This window comes from Carcharhinus amblyrhynchos, chromosome 2, assembly GCF_965287045.1.
Source record: "Carcharhinus amblyrhynchos chromosome 2, sCarAmb.v2.hapA, whole genome shotgun sequence".
NCBI lineage: Eukaryota > Metazoa > Chordata > Chondrichthyes > Carcharhiniformes > Carcharhinidae > Carcharhinus > Carcharhinus amblyrhynchos.
Genome location: NC_137325.1, coordinates 74,785,073 through 74,797,918, shown reverse-complemented (window position 1 = coordinate 74,797,918; position 12,846 = coordinate 74,785,073). Strand labels below are relative to the sequence as shown.

At 42.4% G+C, this 12,846-nt stretch overlaps 1 protein-coding gene across 1 annotated transcript in view; it reads right to left on the bottom strand.

Annotated features, from left to right (window-relative positions):
* The window catches only part of LOC145355412 (thrombospondin type-1 domain-containing protein 7A-like), a 429,239-nt gene that overhangs the window by 72,757 nt on the left and 343,636 nt on the right, over positions 1–12,846 (bottom strand). The window contains exons 13-15 of the mRNA XM_080207485.1: positions 12,523–12,786; positions 8,195–8,373; positions 974–979 (exon numbers count right to left, since the gene is read on the bottom strand). Coding sequence (XP_080063611.1) covers positions 974–979; positions 8,195–8,373; positions 12,523–12,786 — 449 coding nt within the window. The remainder of the gene's footprint in view (positions 1–973; positions 980–8,194; positions 8,374–12,522; positions 12,787–12,846) is intronic.

Genomic DNA, 12,846 nt, shown 5'->3' with positions numbered 1-12,846 from the left:
AGGCAGGTGCGACAAGTAATTAAGGCAGCAAATGGCATTTTGGCCTTTATTGCAAAGGGCTTGGAGTTTAAAAATAGGAAGGTTTTGTTGCAATTGTACAGGGTGTTGATAAGGCCTCACCTGGAATACTATGTACTGTTGGTCCCTTTACCTAAAAAAGGATATGGTAACATTGGAGGCAGTCAGGAGGTGATTCACCAGGCTAATTCCTGGGATGAGAGGGTTGTCATATTAAGAGAGACAAAATAGTCTGGGTCTGTATTCCTTGGAATTTAAAAAAGCGTGTTATATTCAAGCATATAAGATCCTGAGGGGGCTTGACAGGTAGATGGTGGGATGTTTTCAATAATGGTAGAGTCTCGAACAAGGGCACAAAGCCAGATAAATGGCCAGACATTTAAAACTAAAGTATATAGAAATTTCTTCTCATAGAGAGGATGAATCTCTGGAATTCTTTGCCCTAAAGGAGGCTGGATCATTAGAAGTATTTAAAGTGGTGGATAACTATTTGATAGATTAAGGAATGGAGAGCTATGGGGAAATGGCACAGAAAAGGAGTTGAGGCTGGCATAAAGCAGCTATGATTGTATTGAATGGTGGGGTAGGTTTGAAGGGCCTAGTGGCCTACCCCTGCTTCTATTTCTTGTGCATGTGCACTTTACTATCTTATCTAAAATATGTTAAAGTTTAGAGTATAAAGAAGAAACTTCATGTAAATATCACATTAACAATCTGTCAAAATTTTATCACACATTTAGCTTAGCCTCTGACTAACAAGGTGTCATGGGGGATGCAGTCTTTCAAGTACACACATTCACACACACACATCTGACAGGTAATTAATTCAAATTTTAAGAAATTTTACATGAACTGCTAAGAATTAATACAAATACTGTAATAAATAAGAATGTAATCATACTATTCACACACACATAACACATATATATTTAAAGGGAAGATCATTCTGCCTTACCTGAGCCTGTTGTGAAAGCACGCAAGTTGTCATAGGAAAAAGACAAAGAAATATTAATTAACTCAATAATTAATTTTTCATAAAGATCAATTGTAATTAAAAATAAATAATTAGACATTTAAAATTAAAGTGATAATCTTTGTTTACTGCTGATAAGTAACCTCATAAATCTAAGGGGATCAGGCTTGGATTTCTTGCATTCTGACAACTCCATTTAACAACAGAGTCAAAATTTCACAATCCTTCCCCTACCCTCCTGCTGCAGCTCTGGCTGAAGTACAGATGAGTCGTAAGCTAGATTGGAATTGGAAACACATGTAATGGCCAAAATGTTCAATTGCCCTTACTTCTACCCGACAAGTACACGTACAGGGAAAAGGGATCCAATTTTCATTGCATGGTCAGGAACCCAATGCCTGGAACACTTACAGATGCTGACCCTGTAATGCGGCAGCAGCAGGGATGCAATACAATTTTCAAGGGCTGGCCGTTAATCGGACTAGAGCTGAGTTCAGCACCCAGCTAGGCACATTGGGCACAGGCAGCAGGTGGGTGCTAGAATGAAGGGATAAGATAAAAGGCAATCAGAAGCCATGACTGTGTATGTGGCATTGCTTTTGGGAATGAATGAGCTCTGGTGGACAGGAGTGTTTGTACTTTTCCCTCTATTAGGAAAAGGAACATTGTGTTTGCCTTCCTAACAGCTGACTGAACCTATACGTTAAGCCTAAGAGAATCTTGAACAAGGCTCCCAAGTCCCTTTGTGTTTCTGATTTCTTAAGCATTTCCCCATTTAGAAAATAGTCTATGCCTCCATTCCTCCTTCCAAAGTGCATAACCTCACACATTTCCACATTGTATTCCATCTCCCACTTCTTTGCCCACTCTCCTAACCTGTCCAAATCCTTCAACAGCAACAACAGCACCCCCCCCCCCCCACTTTCTCAATACTATCTGCCCCTCTACATATCTTTGTATCATCTGCAATCTAAGCAACAGTGCCTTCAGTTCCTTCTTCCAAATTGTTATTGCATACTGTGAAAAGTTATGGTCACAGCACCGACCCCTGAGATACACCACAAATCACCAGCTGCCATCCTGAAAAATACCTCTATATTCCCACTCTCCGCCTTCTGCCAGTCAGCCAATCCTCTGTCCAGGCCAGGATCTTACTATTAACACCATGGGCTCTTAACTTATTTAAGAGTATCCTATGCGGCACTTTGTCAAAGGCCTTTTGGGAATCTAAATAAATCACATCCACTGGTTCTCCTTTATCTAACTTCCTTGTCACCTCCTCAAAGAACCCTAACAGATTTGTCAGACATGATCTCCCCTTGATGATGCTGTGTTGGCTCAGTCCTATTTTATCATGCACTTCCACTCCATGATCTCATCTTTAATAATGGACTCTAAAACTTTGCCAGTGATTGAAGTCAGGCTAATCGGCATATAATTCCCCATCTGCTGCTTTCCTCCCTTCTTAAACTGCAGTGTTCCACTTGCTACTTTTCAGTCCTCTGCAACCCTCCCTGCCTCCAGTGATTGTTGAAAGATCACCACCAATGCCTCCACAATTTCCTCAGTTATCTCTTTTAGAACCCTGGGGTGTATTGCATCCAGTCCAGGTGACTTATTCACCTTCAGACCTTTCAGTTTCCTCAGAACCTTCTCCTTAGCGATGGCCACTACACTCACTTGTGCCCCCTGATTCTCCTGGAGCTCTGGCATCCCACTAGTGTCTTACACCATGAAGACTTATGCAAAGTAACTATTCAGTTCCTCTATCGTTTCTTTGTTTCCTTTTATTACTTCCAGCCTCATTTTCCAGTGGTTCAATGTCTATTTTTGCCTTTTTCTTACCTTTTACTAGCGAGCTTACACTCATATTTCATCTTCTCCCCCTTATTGCTTTTTTAGTTGTTCTCTACTCGCTTTTAAAGGTTTCCCAATCCTCAGGCTTCTCACCAAGCCTCATCACTTTGTATGCTTTTTGTTTTGCTTTTATGCTGTCCTTGAATTCGCTCATCAGCTATGGATGCATAAGAACATAAGAACATAAGAAACAGGAGCAGGAGTAGGCCATCCAGCCCTTCGAGCCTGCCCCGCCATTCAATAAGATCATGGCTGATCTGTCGTGGCTCAGTTCCACTTTCCCGCCCTCTCCCCATAACCCTTAATCCCCTCTCTTATCAAAAACCCATCAACCCGCGTCTTAAAAATATTTAGTGAGGCAGCCTCCACCACTTCAACGGGCAGAGAATTCCAGAGATTCACCACCCTTTGAGTGAAGAGGTTCCTCCTCAACTCCGTTCTAAACCGCCCCCCCTTTATCTTGAGGCTGTGCCCTCTAGTCCTACTGTCCTTTCTGAGCGGGAAGAGCCTCTCCACCTCTATCCTATCCATCCCATTCATCATCTCATATGTCTCAATGTGATCTCCCCTCATTCTTCTAAACTCTAACGAGTACAAGCCTAGTTTATTCAGCCTCTCCTCATAGTTCAACCCCCTCAACTCCGATATCAGCCTAGTAAACCTCCTCTGCACTCCCTCCAAGGCCAAAATATCCTTGTGTAAGTGCGGCGACCAAAACTGCACACAGTACTCCAGCTGCGGCCTCACCAGTGCCCTGTACAGTTGCAGCAAGACATCCCTACTCTTATATTCAATCCCCCTCGCTATGAAGGCCAGCATCCCATTTGCCTTCCTGCTGCACCTGCAGGCTGGGTTTTTGCGACTCATGCACAAGGACCCCGAGGTCCCTCTGCACCGTTGCATGCTGCAGTTTTTTGCCACGTAAGTAATTGTCCTTCCTACCATTATTCCTACCAAAGTGGACAACTTCACACTTGCCAACATTAAATTCCATTTGCCAGTTCCTGGCCCATTCGCCCAGCCTATCTAGATCCTTCTGCAGACTTTCCACATCCTCCGCACAATTTGCCGTTCCACCAATCTTGGTGTCATCAGCAAATTTCGACACCATACACTCGGTTCCCTCCTCCAGATCATCTATATAAATGGTAAATAGCTGAGGCCCCAGCACCGACCCCTGGGGCACTCCACTAGTCACCAACCACCAATCCGAATAGCACCCATTGACCCCCACTCTCTGCCTCCTATTTGACAGCCAATCTCCTATCCACGCTAACACCCTACCCCCAACTTCATGCCCCCTGACCTTCTGTAATAACCTCTTGTGCGGCACCTTATCAAATGCCTTCTGAAAATCAAGAAACACCACATCCACCGGCTCGCCTCTATCCACTGCCCTAGACACATCCTCATAGAACTCCAATAAATTCGTCAGACATGACTTCCCCTTAACGAAACCATGCTGTGTCTGCTCTATCAAACAATTCTCCTCAAGATGCCTCACTATTTTCTCCTTGATCACGGATTCTAACATTTTACCTAACATTTTGCCTCGCCTTCCCCTTTGCATGTTTCCTTCTCCTTGGGATGAATTTCTGTTGTGCCTCCCAAGTAATCCCCCAAAACACCTGCCACCTGCTGTTCCACAGTTTTCCCTGCTAGGCTCCCTTTCCAATCAACTCTGGCCAGCTCTTCCCTCATGTCTTTGTAGTTACCTTTTATTTAATTGTAATACCATTAAATCTGATTCCAACTTCTCCCTCTCAAACTGTAGGGTAAATTCTATCATATTGTGGTCACTGCTCCCTAAAGGTTCCTTCACCTTAAGTTCCCTGATCAAGTCTGCCTCATTATACATTACCAAATCCAGAATTGCCTGTTCCCAAGTAGGCTCTGTCACAAGCTGCTCCAAAGAACCATCTCTTAGACATTCCACAAATTCCTTTTCTTGGGATCTACTACCCTACCTGATTTTCCCAGTTCACTTGCGTATTGAAATCCCTAATAATTATTGTAATATTGCCTTTTTTCTATGCCTTTTCTATCTCCTGATTTATTTTCTGCCCCACATCCTGACTATTGCTAGGGGGCCTGTACATAATTCCCATCAGGACCTTTTTACCTTTGCGGTTCCTCAGCTGTACCCACAAGCATTCTATTTCTTTTGATCCTATATCACTTCTTGCTGTTCCTTAGTAACAATGCAATCTGTCTCCTTCGCACATCTGTCTGTCATTTTGATACAATACATATCCTTGGATATTTAGATCCTAGCCCTGGTCCCCTTGTAGCCATGAATCTGTGATGCACACAACATCGTACCTGCCAATTTCAATGTGCGCAACAAGCTTGTTCTGGATACTGCACGCATTTAGTCCTGCATTGACTACCTCCCATCTCATATTTGTCCCTTTTTTGCTCTGCCTGAGGTTCCTGCCACCTTCTCCGCTCTATTATGTGGTCTTGAAACTTTAACTAGTTCAAAGTCCCCAATATTAACCTGCACTTGTACCCTCTCCTTTAACTTTGATTTTCTAATTCTCCATACAACTGAATATAGTAGTTTATACTACAAAAATAATTCAACTTATAAAAATTTGCCATTTTCAGTAGTTCCAGCTCCCACTGATACCTCTTCAGCCCTCCTTTCCTACTGGTGCCCATCCTCACCTGTTTGAAGATTTTTTGTGTTATGACATTATTGGGCACTGACTTCAGTATTAGCACGGCTCCTTTAAAGTCAGTGAAACTATGAACTCCCCAGAGTAGGGAATCCTTGTTTTTTTCACTTCCTGTCTCTCTCAACTGGCTTGTATGTTGTGGGTAGAGGGTTGCTCCCCTCCCAACCCTCCTTAAGTAGACCAATCATATTTTCCCAACTAAGGTTGAGATTCTGCAAATCTGATTGGCAGTTTTTCTCCAAGTTGTGCAGTTAAACTCCCATTGAAGTTACAGTGGCTGCCTGGTTAAATGTTCAGAAGCATTCGGCCTTAGTTTTGTTTTATAAAAGTAAATTATTTGCCAATAACTTTTATCCTGTTGTAACATTTGAAAGTTACATTTTTAAAAAAATGTACGTCCTTTTTTAACAGTTCGATGGCAGGTTAGTGGGGCAGTCTCGCCTTTGTTACTTATCGCTATTTACCCGAGCAGCTTGATTTAAAACTGTTTGAATTTTTTTTATCTTCATGTGGCTTGTGAGTTTAGCCTATGGTGAACACTGGGTGATTGGTCATGGAGGTGCCATCTGGGTTATGAGGAGGCATGGAAATAGGTAGGGGACCTGAATTGGTATTAAATATATGGAGTTTGAAGGGTCATGGAGTGTGGTGCAGCTGTCAGTGAGAGTTAGAACAAAATCTCTATTGGTGAGGGCTGAAGACCTGAGCTTATGAAACAAAAGGAACTAAGTCCCAGAGAACTGAGGTGGGTCATTGAACTAACCGATATTGCCTGCCTTGGAGGGTCCAATTCCATGCAACACCCAGCTCCTGGAGTGAAAACCGTGCATGTTGTGGTAGATTTACTGAGTCAGGTCTGGCAAGTCAGAAAATTTCCTAACTTGAGTTCCTGATGTTTTTATTTGGCTTTTGTATCTGGAATAGACTTACTGCTGCTTGACAGTTTCAGAATTATTTTTTCTCCCACATTGCCTATTTAGACAGCAAATCAACATTTCGTCTTTTCACACATCTTAACAGTTGCTTTCCAGCTGCCCATTTTAATGAGCCTTGGCTGAACATGTCAGTCTAATGAGTCTCTAAGGTGCAAAACTGGATTCGAGTTATGATAGAAGTTGGCTTGATTTAAAAAAGAGTCGCACGCTATGCCATCATTTATTCTCTTTTTAAATTACTTATATATCATTTTTAAAGAAAAGGTTTTGACATCAAATCCCATTGGAGTATTTATTAACTGACTCATTTCATTGATTTCTCGATATCCACGAGTATATGGTGTTTCTTAGTTTGCTGCTGCCACCACTGCACTTAGCATGGTGCTCTTAGTAGTATCAAAAGCAAACCTGAATATTAAACAGAGAAGATGATTCCTTTTTCTCATTTTTAAATTTTTATCGGATATTTGGATACATTTCTTTCCCTTTCTTTGTCTACCTGGCCAGAAACCTATAGCCAGGAGGGGGGAAACATGGTCTGCTCCCAATATGTCTCCAATGCTTCCTTTGATTCCTATGAAGCCTTTTCCTTCTGAATTTATTTGAACTATGCCACAAGCTCCGTTCAGCTCCTCCATGTTTAACACAACTTTGACTGGGATTAATGTAAGCCTACTTGTGATTAATAAATAAACTTAACTGAATCCAATAGGCATTGATAAATATATCCCTGCTCCATTCCACTGTTCAATGCTACAATACCACCTTTTCTAGACTGAATAGAAGTAGACTTGTGGACTTCTGTTTTGTTGGCAGAAATCATGATTCAACATATCACAAAACTGATTTTAAGATGTTTCACAGATTCTTAGATTTCCACACCTGTGTATGCTATGGGTTCATTATTGGTCAATTATATGCGATCACACTCTTTCGGGTAATTAATGTGTGACGTGTAAAGACTCCCTAAGCAGAAATGTTACAAAATCTACAAGTATAAAAGTGCTATGAACTATTCACTATTGGTTTCAGCTGGACTGACAGCAACATTGAAATGAAGAGCACAACTACACAAGCAAAAACAGGGTTATATTATATTTGTATATCGTAACATAGCAAATGGAACGACTAAATTTCTGCCAGCATTAGGAAATTAAAATTACATTTAAAATGTTTCCAATAATCTAACAGCCTTCATATGAATATTTATAAATTGGCTTTGTATTGGAGTACATATATTCTGTAGAGTCAGAATATCTCGTATTTTTAAATTTGTTTTAGAGTTAGATTGCTGATTTGATATCTAAGTTATATGCCACTTTTACAAAGATACATACAAGTAAACTCCATTGCAAAAGCTCTAGTGGCATAAAAGCAAATTATTACAGATGCTGGAATCTGAAACAAAAGAGAAAATGCTGGAAAATCTCAGCAGATCTGGCAGCTTTTGTAAGGAAAGAAAAGAGCTGACATTTCAAGTCCAGATGACCTTTGTCAAAGGCTGACAGAGTTTTGACAAAAGGTCATCTGGACTTGAAGCATCAACTCTTTTCTCTCCATACAAATGCTGCCAGACCTGCTGAGATTTTTCAGCATTTTCTCTTTTGGTTTCTGTAGTGGCATATCACGGTTTAATCAAACATCAAGTTCACAGTCATCTCAACAGTTTACATAATGAAAGGTTTAAAATATGCATTTCAGAAATCTGCAATAAATTTGTTTCTGGTTACCTGGTTGGTGTGATCAAGTTTTGGGCAAGGTCTTCCGCCATTGTATGGTTTCTCACGCAACCATTTGGATCTGACCTTCACTCCACTACCACATGACTTGCTACAGCGAGACCAATTGGACCATTCACTAAGCTTGCAGTCGGAAGGGCAGGGGATGATGCAAGCCTCCTCTATGTAAGCTGTTGTCAGAGAATAATAAAATAAATGGTAGTGCCTGGTAATGCAATATTCAAATCACAGTCACAAAATTGGTATGAAACTAGCTCAGTTAATATATGTTTAGCTTAAATGACGGTATATATCTTTAAAAAAGAAACCAATGGATAATTATTGAATGGTCTACACACGGCCACTCAAAAGTCAGTCGATCTAATTCTATATTATTGATCCTGTAGTCTACACTCCCATTTACTGAAACTTCATGCTGATAGCTTTACCTTCTCAAAATTAGTGTAAACATACATTTTTGATGTGAATGGAAAATAAGTTGTAAAACAGGATGCTGATTCACTATTGTTCATTTAAAAAGAGCAATTTCACCCCCAAAATGTTAAGGTGGTTAGTTCCTCCAAGCATTGAGATTTTAACATTTAATAGCATGGTGAAACAACAAAATACAACAGATCTGATTAGACCAAAAGCAGGTAACTACCATCTATCTCATCTTCAACTGGCCAAAATTGAAACTGAGGATATCAACGCACACTACTGATTCCTAACCAGCTTGGCTAACGTTCTCATACAAAGGGGTTTTGTGCTAGCTTTGATATTTTAGAATGTATCACAACATGCTACACACAATGTGCTATTTTGTAGTTGTGATCAGGGCCAGAAATCTCCAACCCCATTCACCCTAACACTGCTGCCAATGAGAACGTAGAATTTGGTGCTCAGCCAAATCTCCATTCACAGCAAGGGAACCAGAGAATTCCAGCCATGGGCAAGGTTGGAGAATTCTAGCCCAGGTATGGATTATACTTTTTCCCACCGGTCAGTGGAACCACTTTCACTCTCCAAATTTTGCCTTTGTGGATTCAGAAGGTTGTGTTGAACCCACATCTGGTATAACCCAAGTAGAAGAGGGTAGGATGAATGGGTCAGTATTGCTACCTTTAACCTGACAAATAAGGTGTCAAGATGGCTAAATATTTAAATTAACCTCTTCTGGAACCTTGGTGGGCAACTTAGGGTAATTTGATGCTGGAACATTTAGACTTATTGCATTCTTACATGTATCTAAAACAATTTTCTACATTTTTTCTGAACTATAGTTGACCTGAATATCTAACAGTCTTATATTTGTGTCAAATAAGCAGTCCATTTTTTTCTTTTAGCCTTCCAACACAAATTGGAAGAGCTTAGTAAGAGCCAATGAGTGCATCCCTTTTACTTGGTACTATTGGAATATCGGAGAAACTAAAATTGGCAGAACTATTAAAAATAATCTGTTCTCCATGGGAAAAGAATCAAGAAGGGGACCTTCAGGTATCAGATTTTAGACATGCAGTTTCTGAAATATTACCGAGGAGGCAAGTATACACAAGGTTCAGAAAAATTGTTCATAGTGTAAAAGCACAGTTTTCCAGCAAAAATCGAAACAAATGGTCGCTAACTTGGTTCTCAGAGACTGTGCTATGTAAAGTTAAGAAATTGTAGCGGCACTAAGATGGCACAGGTGAAGGGCATTGCTAGATAGATGGAATATGTAGGCACTTTAAAGTCTCAGGTTCACATGTTGTTATACTAGTGTTATTTTGAAAGCACTTTTATTGGCACCAATAAATGCTATTTCACCCCACACCTGTGACTAATTTGTCTCTGATTAGCCTTTAACAGGAATGTACTTACCCCAACAGTCATCGGAGGGACCCTGCACGTTGATGTCAATTGGGGACGCTCCTCAATGCAATGCTACTTGAGAAAATCAAGGCGCTTAAATAATCCACTGGCTACAGTGGGTGGCATGCATTGGCAGCAACTTATACCATTTGCCATGACATCTCCAGAACCATAAGAGATTCCCTTACACCCCACCCCACCCGTCTCAGGGCCCTGCATGGGGGTCTGGTGCTCCCTTACCCACACGGAGACATGGGCCCAGGTGCCACCGTGCATGCGGAGCTCAAGTAGGAGTCAGACTAGTTTGCACCAAGGCATCATCACAATAGTGATCATAAGTCATCATCTCCCTTCTGCCTGAAACTTGCTAACACAACGTACCCTGGCCCACCATTCTGGTGTTACAATGTTGTAGGAGATTGTCGGACTTGGAGGGTGGAATGGGTCCCGTGTGCAGCAACACAGGCCCCGTACCTGATCCTTGCTGCTACATGCTCTCCAGCATCTGGATGATGTTGCTCGTCGTCCTCCTCCTCTTGCTGGGGGCCTCCTCCCCAGCAATGTCCAACTGGTCGGCCTCCACAACCTCCTCCTCCAAAAGGTCTCTTCACTATTGCGCCAGGTTGTGTAGGGCAGAGCATACCACTTCAATGCAATGATATCAAAGTAGCTATTTAGGACGGCCCTGCCAGAGCAGTCCAGGCACCTGAACTGCATCTCGAGGAGTCCTATGCACCACCCCACTATTGAACAGGTTGCAACGTGGGCCTCATTCTATCAGGTTTCTGCCTCAGTCTCAGACCTCCACATGGGCATCATCAGCCAAGTCTGAAGTAGGTACTCCATGGGCCCCATGAGCCATCCCTGTACCCTGGGCTCCTCCTCAAAGACCTCCGGGATATCAGAACTCCTCAATATGAAGCTGTCATGCATGCTGCCAGAGTGGCAGACGTGCATGATATTCAGCTGATGGTCACACAACAATTGCACATTTATTGAATGGAAGTCCTTTTTGTTCATGGATCTTCTTGGATTCCTCACCAGGGCCTTGAGGGCAACATGGGTGCAGTCTACAACCCCTTGCACATTTTGTATCCCTGCGATGGCCGCAAATCCTGCAGGCTAGGCCTGGTTCAGGTCAAATTTAATATACCAGCCAGCCCAGGCATACAGGGCATCTGTGACCTCCTTGACACACTTGACTTGTGGATAGATGATTGGGAAATACCACAAAGGTCTCCACTGGCGGTTTGGAAGAACCCGATGGCATAAAAGTTTAAGGTGGCCATCACTTTCACAGCCACTGGGTGTGGGTGCCCGAGGTGCCAGGTCCCTCAATAAATGGCACTGTTTTCTTTTGGAGCTGGAGCCGCCAGCAGCGCATGATGTCCAGCAGTTGTTCAAAGGATGCTCGCGTGCGGAACTGCTGGTGTCTCCACTCTTTCCTTCTCCTGTTCGCATCCACCCACCCTATCCCCCAGGATGAATGATGACCATATCCTGCTTCCGGTGACCATCTCCCTAAAATCCTGCGAGTGGTAAGGCTTGGAGTCTTCTGCCCGCAATTCATCCTCCTGCTCCTCCTCTTCAGCTCCAGCAGCAACCAGAAGAACAGCAAGATCGATGGGTTGCACTGAGGGGAGGGGGGGGTTTGTGGAATTTGGGGAAAGGGAGAGACACTGCAGAATTTAGGGACAGGGTGAGTGGCCATTAAATTTGTCAGATGTCCTTTCCACTGGGTTCTTGTCCACCTGACTTCTCCACAATTTTATGGTGGGATGGACAAGGCCCTGAGGAACTCCAATATCTAAAATATCCGATATCTTTGCAATTCTCTACCACAGGCAGCTGTCAATGCTCAGTTATCAAGTATATTCACTGCCATACAAATTGGCTGGAGCCTGGACTTCCTCATACAGTCACGCAGTGCAGAAGAGGCCCTTCAGCCCATCGAGTCGTCATCAACAGCTCAGAAATACCTGAACTTTCATCTAATCCCACCTGACAGCATGTGGCCCATAGCCCTGAATATTTTGATGTGCCAAGTGCTCATCCAGATACTTTTTAAAGGATGTGAGGCAACCCGCCTCTACCAGCCTCCCAGGTAGTGCATCCCAGAAAGTCATTCCTCAGAGAGAGCTGCTGGCTAGTTAGATTGGTCAATAATCCCTAGTGCCAGCATTTTCGAAGCTGTATTGAATAAGACTGAGGCCTATAGATTCTTTGGCTGTAAGGGAATGACAGGATATGGGAATAGGAAGGGAAAATTGAGCTGATGTAGAAGCTCAGTCACGGTTTTGTTCATAAGCAGAGTAAGCTTGAGAGAACAAATGGTTAATCCTGTTCCTATTTTTAATGTTATGTTCAACATGCAATAGTAGTTTCTCTTGTTGCAAGTTAGAGAAATATCATATGGTGATTTTATTTTTGACATACTGATACATGTATTCCAACAAAACAACGATTGAACTTAATTTTTTTTAACTTACCGTGTCTGTTGCATCGTCCTGATTCCACAAGTCTATTATTCTGGTCACGACAGGCCAAGGCTTGATAGCGATATCCCCGTCCACACTCCTTGATGTCTCCTTGGATCTTCATGCCCAGCAAGGTTTCCATCTTTCCCTCAGGGAGAATGCAGTCAGACAAGTTGCCTATAGGCTGGGCTGTATATTTGTCACAGGGACAAAACTGGGTCTCAATCAGTGGGAAAAGTTGAGTATTCCGACACTTTTCTCTCTTCTTGCTTTTCCCTGAAGTTAACAGTAAAAACACACATCTGTTTAGGAACACATCAGGATGAAACTAACTTA